General features: G+C 51.2%; 1 protein-coding gene across 2 annotated transcripts; it reads left to right on the top strand.

Moving 5' to 3' along the window:
* Positions 1 to 1617: 1617 nt before the first annotated feature.
* On the top strand, positions 1618 to 10489 carry BIRC5 (baculoviral IAP repeat containing 5). Of its 2 annotated transcripts, none has more exons than XM_047081279.1 (4): positions 1618 to 1793; positions 2281 to 2390; positions 4658 to 4775; positions 9963 to 10489. In XM_047081279.1, the coding sequence occupies exons 1-4, from the start codon at positions 1683 to 1685 to the stop codon at positions 10050 to 10052; spliced, it is 429 nt and encodes a 142-aa protein (XP_046937235.1). In that variant the 5' UTR covers positions 1618 to 1682; the 3' UTR covers positions 10053 to 10489. The 2 variants fall into 2 exon arrangements, with proteins under 2 accessions (XP_046937235.1, XP_046937236.1); XM_047081280.1 differs by lacking the exon at positions 9963 to 10489 and adding an exon at positions 9498 to 9951.
* The last annotated feature ends 2420 nt before the right edge of the window (positions 10490 to 12909 follow it).

Here is a 12909-nt window from a genome sequence, read left to right as displayed (position 1 = left end):
AGACTCCCACCAGCCACTCTGGGTCTCCGTTTATTCACCTGTAAAAAAAATCTAGCTAGAGCAGGAGCAGACAAACAGACCCATGGGCAGAAACAACGCTGCAGAGATGGGCCCCAGCACATAGTGGACTTAAGCATGTGACTCGGGTGGTGTTTCAAACCTGCCTTTGTTCAAAGCCACTTACTGGACAGTGTGGGGGCAACTGGCCAGATCTTGGAAAACAAATCTGAACCCGTTTCATGCACCTTCCATTGGTATACTTCTGAAAGAATCAAGCCTTTTTTTTTTAAGATCAAGACTTTAACAATAAAAAAGAAAACCAAAAGAAATCTTCAATGAATACCTTTTCTAAATCATCTCAGAGCAGAACAAGCCTTTCTAAGCGTGGCAAAATCAAAACAAAAGAAGCCAGCCAGAAACAAAAAATAAAAGTCAGGGGCACCTGGCTGGCTCAGTCAGAAGAGTCCGTGGCTCTTGATTGGGGAGGGGCTGGGGGTGGGTGCTGAGTTCAGGCCCACTTTGGGTGTTGAGATTACAAAATAAACAAACAAACAAACTAACTAACTAAAAAAAAAATGTCAAAAAGAAAAGGAGTGATAAATATGACGGCATAAAAATTTAAAACTTCTGCAAGAAAAAAATATACGACAGAGTGAAAAGACAACAAACTGGGGTCCAGGGCACGGAGGGCAGGACAAATGAGGCTAAGTGCCTTTTGAATAAAAACTCACCCGGCAGTAGGAAAAATGTCATTAACCCAACAGCAAAGCAGACATGAAGAGGCAATTCACAGGAAAGACGAAAGTGACAGGTTTGAGATGATCAGCCTCCCTTGTAATCCCAGCAATGCAGTTTAAAACACGCGCGTGTTGCTCGCAATTTTCTTTTGCATTAGGCTAGGAAATAAATGCAAGCTACTAACTTTTTTTTCTTTTTAAGTTTACTTGTTTAAATAATCTCTATACCCCACGAGGGGTCTGAATTTACAACTCCAAGATCAAGAGCCACAGGCTCCACCCACTGAGCCCGCCAGGGGCCCCTGCAGGCTACCAGTTTCTTATCCAATTCTCAGACTGTTACCCATAGAAATGAACAAAATTAGTCTGACGACGGCCAAAACTGCACATGCTCAGTGTCTTTACTAACGCTGATGAAAGCCTCGAGATTTTTTTCTTTCAGGTACTACATTTAGATGTTAAAATGTTGACTCCAGACAATAGGAACGTGGTACAAATAACCCAGAAGGCCCAAACTGGCAGAAGCTGTTATCGGTAAAATTTGATTTAGCCAAAAGCTGATCTGTGAATTAAATATTTGTTACAAAAACTTATGAAAAAGGGGAGTGAGTGTTTAGTGGGCACAGGCTTAATTTATATGTGCTCGACAGGGGCCAGTCCCTGAACCCGTTACAGGGACTCCAGCCTCTCCTCAGCCCCTCTTCCCACCAGACTTTGCAAACATTCGGGAAAGCGCTACATGGGGGAAGGGACCAGCGCCGGCGGGGACGGCACAGGGCGCGGCGGAAGGACTACAACTCCCAGCAGGCACCGCGCCGCCCAGCCTTGCATTCCCAGAAGGCCGCGGGCGGCGCATTCAGGGACCGTGCGTTCCCGACATGCCCCGCGACGGCCGCCAACCTCCGGATTTGAATCGAGTCAGCGCTCGGCGGTTGCGGTGTCGGGATGGGCGCTTCGTCGTTGCCCCCGGCCTGGCAGCTCTACCTCAAGGACCACCGCATCTCTACGTTCAAGAACTGGCCGTTCTTGGAGGGCTGCGCCTGCACCCCGGAGCGGGTGAGACCGCACGGGCCCCCGCCGGCCCCAGGCCCGCCCCTCCCCAGGGCCCCGACGCGGCCCCCGGGCGACCCCTGCCTCTGCGGGCTCCCGAATGCCGGGCGACCCCTGCCTCTGCGGGCTCCCGAATGCCGGGCGACCCCTGCCTCTGCGGGCTTCCGGCCCCAGGCGGCCCCTCCCTCTGTGGCCTTCCGGGTCCCGGGCAGACCCTCCCTCTATGGGCTCCCGAATCCCGGGCGACCTCTCCCTCCGTGGACTCCCGGGCCCCCGAGGCATCCTCTCCTTCTGTGGCCTTCCGGTCCCGGGCGACCTGTCTCTCTGTGGACTCCCGGGCCCCCGGGGCGGCATCCTCTCCCTCTATGGCCTTCCGGTCCCAGGCGACCCCTCCCTCTATGGGCTCCTGAATCCCGGGCGACCCCTCCCTCTGTGGGCTCCTGGGAGCCTGGAGCGCCCCCGCCAGCGCCTGAGTCTCAGCTCTCCCCTGCAGATGGCCGAGGCCGGCTTCATCCACTGTCCCACTGAGAACGAGCCCGATTTGGCTCAGTGTTTCTTCTGCTTCAAGGAGCTGGAAGGCTGGGAGCCAGACGATGACCCCATGTAAGTCCCCCGGGCCGGCCTCGCTGCCGCTTCCAGGGAGCCCCGGCTCCACCCCCCGCTTTTGTTGTGGGCGGGGCCTGCAAAAACAAAGTGATGGGGCCCTGGCTTTGCAATTTCATCTTGTGCCCTAAACAGTTACCGCAGATGGATGAGTCTGTGTGTCGGTGCCCCGGTGGTGCTTTCAACCTAATCAAACCTGATGTGGCCAAACGGCCCTCAGAGTGGATGCCGAAGAAAGGCTCGCTCTTAGGGTTCTGTACTTGATGCCTTTCAGGTTTGACAGAATACTCTGGTTATACAGAAAACTCTGGTTACAGAGTTATTTCAGGGTTTATTGAGGGGCACCTGGGTGGCTCAGGTCATGATCTCGCCGTTCATGGGTTCGAGGACACCCCACCCCCTCCCCATCGGAGCCTGGAGCCTGCTTCGAATTCTGCGTCTCCCTTGCTCTCTGCCCCTCCCCCGCTCACATTCTGTCTCTATCAAATAGAAACATTACAATTTTTTAGTTAAATAAAACTTTATTGAACTGTAATTCATGTACCACAGAAACCACCCTTTTAAATGTTTTTATTTTTTTTTTAGAGAGAGCGACAGAGCATGTGCAAGCAGGGGAGGGTCATAGAGAGAGGGGGACAGAGGGGGCTCTGCTGACAACCGGCAGCCCAACACAGGACTCGAACTCATGACCTGAGCTGAAGTTGGACACTTAACCTACTGAGCCGCCCAGGCTTCCAGAAAGACAGAGCACAAGTGGGGGAGGGGCAGAGAGAGAGAGGGAGACACAGAATCCGAAGCAGGCTCCAGGCTCTGAGCTGTCAGCACAGAGCCCGACGCGGGGCTCGAACTCATGAACTGTGAGATCATGACCTGAGCGGAACTTGGACACTTAACTGACGGAGCCACCCAGGCGCCCCAGCATCTAGTTATTTTTAAAAATTCTGCGTCTGTGGGGCGCCTGGGTGGCTCAGTTGGTTAAGCGGCCAACTTTGGCTCAGGTCATGATCTCGCAGTCTGTGAGTTCAAGCCCCACGTCGGGTTCTGTGCTGAGCCTGGAGCCTGTTTCGGATTCTGTGTCTCCCTCTCTCTGACCCTTCCCTGTTCATGCTCTGTCTCTCCCTGTCTCAAAAATAAATAAAATGTTAAAAATAAATAAATAAATAAATAAATAAATAAATAAATAAATAAATAGAATTCTGTGTATATGTTTAGATAGACAGTGACAGCTGACTTTCTGTATGTGATGCTGATGCCACATTCTTTTCTCACCTTTTTTTCCCTCTCGGGACCGATTGCTTCCATAACTTTAATGTTTTCCTCTAGAGAATCACCCGAGTTGTCTCTCCTTGGCCAGAAGAGAGTTGCTGTCTTCACTAATGGGTTTGCTCTCATGACCCATTGTTGACTGGGATGGCGTGGTGATCATACCAGGGATCACTGGCAAAGTACTGGCTGTATTCTTGCCAGTGAAATTTTTTTTTTAAGTTCATTCATTTTGAGACAGCACGTGAGCGAGTGTGCTTGTGCGAGTGGGGGAGGGGCAGAGAGAGAGTCCCGAGCAGGCTCCCAGGCAGAGCCCAACATGGGGCTTGATCCCACGACCGAGAGATCATGACCTGAGCCAAGGTCCAGAGTCGGCCACTTAACGGACTGAGCCACCCAGGCACCCTGGGAGTGAATTTCCCAGTGCTAGGATATTTTCAGAGGCTAGTTTCTACGGGCTGTCCTTTGGGTCTTTGTGTGGCTGTGCATTCATTACGGTACTGTTGTGGTCACTGCTGTCCGCTGTGTAGGGAAAGGTCCCAGTGCAGAGAGTGAAGCCGAGGAGTCCCCTGGAGAAGCCCGGCCGATGGTGCCCTTATTTGGGACCAGCAGATTATGTAGCAATTCCAGGGAAATGACATTACTTCAAACGGTTCCTTCCTTGAGGATTTTAGAGGGATTTGGCGTGTGCTACCTCTGCGCTCACACCGTGTCACGCTTCCTATTCGTCGAAATGCCTATTCATTTATACAGGACTCCGTATAAAACCCATCCGCCCCAAGTGTGGTGGCGAGACGTCCACGGGGGCGGGGGGAGGGCAGAGATGGCCTGTGTGGCAGGGTGCACTGGGACCTCCCGCTGGCCCTGTGCACTTCGCACTGTGCTCCGGAAGCCGAGGGAGGCGTGTCCGTGAGGCGGGGTGGTGGGTGTTGGTGACAGACGGTTGCTCTTCTCCCTCTCCCTGACTCTTCTCTCCTGACGTGCTCCTGTATTGATTTTTCTAGAGAGGAACATAAGAAGCATTCATCTGGTTGTGCCTTTCTTTCTGTCAAGAAGCAGTTTGAAGAATTAACCCTCAGTGAATTTTTGAAACTGGACAAAGAGAGAGCCAAGAACAAAATTGTATGTATTATCGGGAATAAGAACCAAGGGCAAGCTGTTGAGCACCTGTACCACTGAGCTCCCCGCCCCTCATTTTGGAGGGGCTCTTCTCAGTTAACATTTAAAGCCCCTCGGATGCACATGTGAGGATACAAAGGACAGGAAAGCATCTGTCCTGGAATGTGGCCTTGGGGTCGTGCAGTCAGATGGGAGAGAAACGTGCTCCCTCCTGTGTTTAGCATGAGGTGCCTTTGGTGGTGGGACGGCGGTGGTTAGACTGGCGCTCCTGCCTTCGGCGACGGTCTGTGGGAGGCCGTTCATGTGGTGTGTGAACGTGGTGGGGACAGAGGGTTTGGGAGCACATAGCTCCATTTCGGGGAAGGAGCATTGTCGGTGTTGGGGGAAAGGACCTTGGGTTTCTGCAAGTGAACTTTCACCTGGGGACAGGCATCCTAGGGTATCCGGAGAGAAGAGGGGTGAACCTGCGGACCCACTAAGGCGTGGGAACCCAGCAGCCGAGACCGTAGAGAAAATCGGGGCTCCCCGTTAAATCTGAATCTCAGGTACACAGCGAATAGTTTCTTAATAGAGCTAATTTTTTCTCTATTACTTGGGGGTTTTTTTGGGTTTTTTTGTTTGTTTGTTTGTTTTCCAGAGTTTTATTTGCTAAGTATGGCCGTGTTACAGAGCACAGACGTTCGGGGGTGGATACCGTAGCGAAGCACTGGGCTGGCGGTCAGTGTCCTGGTTCTGTCCCTGCCACTCGTGGGCTTTGCGGGTTGAGACCAGCCTTGGCCACACTTTCCCTGCTGCAAAATGGAAGGCTGATCTGCCCCGCCCTCCCGGTTTCTGAGGTCCTTTTTTGATTGAAAATGACGTTCCCTTTTAGAGATGGTTACGAAATAATTCCAGTAGGGTAGGTTTTAAATGCTGAGGACCAGTTATGTTTTGTTAGGAAGGGGGAAGAAATTGGTGGTCAGTATAGCAAGGTGTGGAAGAGGTGTTGACTCGTGGGGGCCTTGGAATCGGGAAGTGGGCTGGGGAGAGCCTTCTAGGCTGGGGGCCCGCACACCTGTGAAGTGCCGAGGTATTTTAGCCTTCGCGGGCCTTCGAGGGCCGCCTGGTTTCTGTTAGGTAGTATTCCTGTTCTGCTTCTCGCAACCGTTTAAAAACATGAAAACCATCCTTCACCTAATGACTGTATGAGAAACAAGCCATGTGTCCCGCAGACCACAGCTGGCCGACCCCGTTCTAGGTGACAGAGCAGCCTGTATACTTAGGGGACAGTCGTGAGAAAGCCGTCCTCCGGCAAGCAGGAGGGAGACTGATGTGTGACCCGGGGCGGCTGAAACCGAACTGTGGGGCACTGAAACAGACAAAACGATGTCAAGTGGGGGGCTCTTGGGTGAGGGCGGTCAGTCCGTGGGGAGGGGGGCTCATTGGAGCGGGAAGCCCACCGAGAGGCGCTCGGTCACCAGCGTCTGCGTGCACAGCGGTGGGGCGGAACCGGACGGGGTGAACATCCAGGGGACCGAAGTGCGGGGGTGGGAAGAAAATGCTTTGCTTTCCCCCAAGGGCTGCTTTTGTTCTCCTCAAGTCAGGATAAGGAAATACTTTAACATGATGCATTTATTTTTATTACTTTAATTATAAAATAAATAATATAAATTCCTGTAAGGAAGAATCAAAAGCCCTACCTACCTCTATACTTAGGGTGCCCACCATTAACGGATGTGTTTCCTTCCAGATCATTTTTAAATTTATGTATTTTATTTAAAAATTTTTTTTTTCAACATTTATTTATTTTTGGGACAGAGAGAGACAGAGCATGAACGGGGGAGGGGCAGAGAGAGAGGGAGACACAGAATCGGAAGCAGGCTCCAGGCTCTGAGCCGTCAGCCCAGAGCCCGACGCGGGGCTCGAACTCACGGACCGCGAGATCGTGACATGGCTGAAGTCGGACGCTTAACCGACTGCGCCACCCAGGCGCCCCAAATTTATGTATTTTAAAGAAGAATGCAAAGTGTAAGCTTTCAGACTTTCCTTATTTGGCTTATACTACTTCCACAACAGGAAAGTTTCTATCGGCCCGTGGCACTCAACTATACCACTGTGACGTTCTAGAGCTGTGCTGCCCAGCACTGTGGCCACCGGCCACACTTGGCTTTTATGATGAAGATTCTGTAAAATGCAGAATTTGGTGCTCCGGTCATACAAAAAGCATCTCACCTGTCCAACGGCTGCATGTGGCCAATCGCTGCTGCGCTGCGTGGTGTTTTTGTCATTGCGAGAGGTTTTGCTGGACGTGGTGTTGTAGAGTGTCAGCCAGTTGTGATTTGCTGTGAATAATTTCTAAGTTTATTCGCTTATTTTGAGAGAGAGAGAGCACACACGCATGCACGCATGAGCAAGGGAGGGGCAGAGAGAGGGGGAGAGAGAGAATCCCAAGCAGGGCGTGAACCCACAAACCGCAAGACCGTGACCTGAGCCAAAATCAAGAGTTGGATGCTCAACGAACTGAGCCATCCAGACGCCCCTGCTACAAATACTTTATTGCTAATATAAAATAAAACTCGGGTCCCCTCGGGTCCCCATGCATGTTTCCATCTGAATGGATGGTCACGTCGAGTCAGAGCCAAGTGCAGGGGACCGGCATCACCAGAGGCCTGTCTGCTTCGCCCTGGAGCACCCAGGTGGGCACTCTAGGGTACTGCCCTCCTGGAGGCGGGCTGGCACGCAAACCTCGTGTTTTGTAGGGGTAAATAAGGTTGGAGGCTGAAACTTTGAATGATTTATTAAATCGGTTATGTGATTGCAGTATGTAGTTTAAGATAATCGTTTGCCAGACGTTCTGGCAAAAGAACACGATGGAATAATTGTTTTGGGTTACACGAATACCAAAGGGACAAATGTTTGCTGTGAGGCTGTGGATTTCTGAGGCCCCAGATTTAAATGTGAGGCGCCAGGCAGCGTGACGGGATCACCGATGAGCAGCCCACCCGGGTCCTGACGCACAGAAGGCCTGCCGCATCGGTAGACGGCCGGGGCTGTCGGGGGTCTAACTTGGGAGCACGCCGCATGCCCTGTGACTCGTTTTCTGCTGCTGCATGGCCACCTCTGCATTTAGAGAAAAATGAAATAAAGTGGAACCAATTAGAAAATAAATCTGTTCAGGGGACGAACTTCATACGGGAGCAGCAGAGAAGTGCCAGGCTTGAGTTTGTGGGCACCAACAGTGAGGATAAAGTGAGGCACGAGGGGAAGGAAAAAGGGGTCCTAAGCTCCAGATAGCACATGTGTGCTCAGTGAGTTTTAATATGCTTTTTTTTAACTTATTTTTTTAATAATTTTTTTTTAATGTTTATTTTTGAGAGAGACAGAGCACAAGTTGGGGAGGGGCAGAGCGAGAGGGAGACAGAATCCAAAGCAGGCTCCAGGTTCTGAGCTGTCAGCACAGAGTCTGACGAGGGGCTCAAACTCAGGAACTGCGAGATCATGACCTCAGCCAAAGTTCGACGCTTAACCGACTGAGCCAGCCTGGTGCCCCTTATTGTGTTTTTCATAGTGAGTTTCTGAATTTTGCTTCGATCCACCTTTATTAAGAAAATAGATAAAATGGAGATGTTGACCTCCGTGTTGTGGTGGTTAAATTACAGACTGTGTACATAGGGGCTTAATTAATTTAGGCTTTTTTGAAAGAGAAGAAGAAAGTAAATAAAAAATATATTTTGCAAGGCCATGGGCCAGGCGCCTGGCTGGCTCAGTCGGGACAGTGTGCAACTCTTGATGTGTGTAGGTCATGAGTTTGAGCCTCATATTGGGTGTAGAGATTACTTTAAAAACAACAACAAAAAAGCCTTTGTCATCTTTCCATTGTCAGTAAAGACGAGGCTCCGTTACTAGGCACACTGTTTCTTGTCATGTGCTGTATTCCCTTTTTCATGTTAAATCTTATTTTTTTAAGTAATTTTTTAATTAGTATTTTAGCCTTATACATGCAGCAAAAGTAAGATATCCAGAAAAGTACATATTGAAGAGTAATTATTTTTAATTCTTATTTATATTTGAGAGAGAGGCAGAGTGTGAGCAGGGGGGGGCAGAGAGAGAGGAAGACTCAGAATCAGAAGCAGGCTCCAGACTTGAAGCTGTCAGCACAGAGCCTGACGTGGGGCTTGAACCCATGAACGCAAGATCGTGACCTGAGCCTAAGTCAGAGGCTTAACCGACTGAGCCACCCAGGCGCCCCTTGAAAAGTAATTTCTTTGTTTTAAGTTAGCCTCTAATTAGACAACTATATATATATATGTATATACACACACACACACATATATATATACATACATATATATATACACACACATATATATATATATATATATATATATATATATATATGAGATCATGCGTGCAAGTGGAGGAGAGGGGCAGAAAGGGAGAGAGGGAGAGAGAATCTTAAGCAGGCTCCACGCTCCACACAGAGTACTCCCATGGTTGTGGGATCATACCTGAGCTGAAATCAAGAGGCAGTTGCCCCTAGAAACCAAATTCAACCCAGTAAAGGTCTGTTCGTTTTTAATGTGTCACAGAAGCCAAGGAGAACACAGATTAGGGTAGGGGAAAAGGTCCCTGGATCTGCTAATGAGGTCGGCATTTGTTCTCCTGGACAGAACGCTTAGGGGAATGACAAGGTGGGAAGGCAGGTTCCGGGAGCGCCTGGTGGCAAAAGAAGTTCTTGTGTTTTAGGAGAAAGCTGATGTTCAGCAGTGTCTCTGAGTGGACAAGGAGAGGGCTCTGGACTTCACCTGGGGGAGCTTCGGAAGCCGTGCAGGGTGCTGGTCGAGAGCAGGGCCCTTCCACAGACAGTTGGACACGTCGCTGGCCCTCGGTTTCCTCATCTGTATGATGGAAATAATGATACGCCTGCCTCACAGGGACGCTGAACAATAAAGCAGTTCATGGGTGTGAAGCAGGTGGAATGGTGTTTGTGCAAATGTCGTCTAATTATTGGGGTGCAGTTTAAATGACAGGCCCTTGAGTTGGATCAGCACGTTCACCCCGTATGGCTGGGTGTCCCCACCCTGGCACAGTACCCGATTTACTTAGGTGCTCAGTAAATGCTTCCTTATTTTCCCCTTTTGATCTTACCTGCAGGGTGTGATTGGGAAGCACGGTTCAGGTTCACGTGGCCTTTTTTTTTTTTTTTTCCAGGCAAAGGAAACCAACCATAAACAGAAAGAATTTGAAGAGACTGCAAAGAGAGTGCGCTGTGCCATTGAGCAGCTGGCGGCCCTGGAGTGACCCCCGGCCACCACGCTGGGCCCGGAGCGGAGCGCGGCTGCCCACGCACGCGCCCCAGAGTGGCTGGCTCTTCTGGGGCCCTTTCACCGCGCCTTAGGAAAGGACGTCCACGTTTTGAAATTAGAATATTTCAGCTATGCTTTTGTTTTTTTCTTGCAAGTGGTGCCGGGGGCTCCTCTTTGCGCAGCCGGTGCTGCTGAGCACAGCAACCGAGTCTCTCTCTCTCTTTTTTCTTCGGTAGTTTCTGGGCCGTTGGTTCCTGGACTTTCCAGGGTGACCAGGTGAAAAGAGTGTTCTCGTGGGCAGAGCCCTTTCCCAGGGAAACATCTGGGCTTCAGGCTGACTAGCTGTGGAGCCTGACATTGGATGCCTGAATGCTACTGTGGGTCTGCTGTGACTGGACAAACAGAGAGTGAAGGAGACCATTTTAGATGTTACTTGTGTAATAGTCTGAGTTTCTAGCGCGCGCGTCTCGTGTGGTCAGCACCCCGTGTCACCTCACCTGGGTGTGACAAGTCGTGCGGCCATCCTTTTCCCCCGTCAGGTCTGTGGTACTGCACGGGCCTCCCTTACCTCCCTTACTCCAGAGTGGATTATACAAAAGCCCACCCCTGCCAAAGCTCTGAAGGTGCCGTGTGTGGGAAGGGGCTTCGTCGCCTGTCTCGTCACTTTGTGATCTTCAAGTTCATACCGGGGGAGCTGGTGGAATTCAACCCCAGACTGCCTCGGGCCTCGAGGTGTGACAGAAGCCCAGACGGCAGGAGTGCGGTGGGGGAGGGCAGAGGTCTTGACAGTGAAGCCAAGATATCTCTTCACCTCCAGTGGGCACCACAGGCACACCACAAGGTTGTGACATTTCTCTAAAACGGGTGAGGAAGAGGTCCTTAATGCGAGACAGTGCGTTTTCTAGAGGCCTGGCCCCCTGCTCTGGAGGAGCCGTCACACGGCTGGGGACAGGCAGGGTGGGACGAGAAACCCGTGGAAGGAGTTTCCTGGTCTTTCTGTTCCCGGGCCTCTGCAAACAGCTGCTTCCTGTTCGTGACGTGGCTCAGGTGGCTGACAGGGCACCTGTGTCTTTCTAATGTGAACCCTCCTCAAGGAAGGCAGTGGAGTCGATGGACCCAAAAGGTGGATCGGACTCTCTTTGGGGGGAAACTTGTTTTTATAGGGAACTTGTTTATATTGTTTGCAATCTTTTACAAGAGCATCAATTGCGTGATGTCCAAGTTGGAGCAGTGGTGACGAGCATGGCAGTTGGGGTGCTCCCTCGGGCCCCGGCCACAGTGCCCTCGCACAGGCTGCCCTCCGGGGGGTCCGGTCCCTGCACTTGTTGAACCCGAGCTGTGGTTTCTTCATCTAACATGGCGTCGTGAAACCTGTGCTGCCTCGGCTGGCTTTCTCGTGTCACGATGTCTGTGTGAGACACACCCTCAGCTTCTAAGGTTCTGCAATGTCCTTTTCTTACTTTGTTTGAATTATTACTTCACAGAACATCACAAACTACAGTTAAGTGAGCACAAAGCCATCCCAAGTCATTGGGCAAACAGGGTGACCCTTAGGTGGATTTGGAGACAGAGCAAGGTAGCAGGAAGTGGGTAGCAGAAATTGTCGTTTATGAAATTGCTTCGCCACTAGACAGCCCGACTGAGTCGTCAGCCGCACGCCGGTTCTCCCTCCCTGAGCACAGTGCAGTGGCTCAGGAACTCGCCTCAGACGTGTGGGGACTCGGTGGCCACTGCGGGTGATCCGTCGGCCCTGGTTGGCCGAGTCTCCGTTGCCGCTTCTCGCTCCCGCACACCCGTGTCCCGTCCACGTCGTCGTCTCCACACCGGTTCTCCCTGCTGTCCTCCCAGAGGCTCACACAGCAGTTACGGTGACAGATTTTGTTTCTCCCTCCGTGAAATCGAGCTGCAGGGTGGATTGTTTCAGCCCGGTTGGAGGTCATCCCGCCATTTCTGAAAAATAAAAACTACTTCATTTCAAACACTTCATTTCAGGGTCTCCTCCCGGGTTTTTAAAGTCTTGTTGGGTTTTTGTTGTGGTTCCCTAGCCTGCCAACTGCTGCTTCCTGCCCACACGGGTGTGGGGAAGGGCTGAGCCTTGGCAGACACAAAGCCGGCCCTGGGCCACAAGGCCCACTTGTGTGTGGCGTCTGGACCCGTTCCAGGTGTGAACCAGCTATGCAAGATGCATCTCCGGCTTGTTTTTCTTCTTAAAAATTTGTTTAATGTTTACTTTTTATTCTTGAGAGAGAGAGAGACAGAGCACGAGCAGGGGAGGGGCAGAGAGAGAGGGAGACACAGAATCCGAAGCAGGCTCCAGGCTCCGAGCTGTCAGCACAGAGCCCCACGTGGGGCTCGAACTCACAAACCATGAGGTCATGAGCTGAGCTGAAGTCGGCTGCTTAACCACCCGAGCCCCCCGGGCGCCCCACATCTCAGTCGTTGAGTAAAGTGTGCTTTTCCCTTCAATGTTGGAGAATATTTATTGCAGTAGTTTAGTTGGGGGAGAAAGCATTCTAGCCTCTATACTCATCGAAGTTGCTTATTTTTGGTTATTTGTGCCAGTCGGTAAGTAGATACTTCACCTTAATAACTGGTCCTTACAGGTCGGCTTTGTAGAGAAGCTGGCCCTTTGCACAGCGGGCAGTGATTCAGGTCTTGGCTTTGTCAGGCTGTGCTGTGGAACGGGACCGTGCTGGAGCTTGACCCTCAGTTCATCCCGCATTTGCGCTTCTACAAATGTATTTTCTGTCTTTTGTTTTTGTTTTTAATCTTTCTTTAGAGAGCGCAAGTGGGGAGAGGGACAGAGAGAGAATCTTAGGCAGGCTCCACGCTCAGCGTGGATGGTGGGTTGT

This window comes from Lynx rufus, unplaced genomic scaffold (assembly GCF_022079265.1).
Source record: "Lynx rufus isolate CCGP_SWC_20201006 ecotype Redwood Valley unplaced genomic scaffold, mLynRuf1.p SCAF_18, whole genome shotgun sequence".
NCBI classification, from domain to species: domain Eukaryota; kingdom Metazoa; phylum Chordata; class Mammalia; order Carnivora; family Felidae; genus Lynx; species Lynx rufus.
Note: the sequence above shows the minus strand (reverse complement) of the source record. Positions and strands in the feature narration are given on the sequence as shown.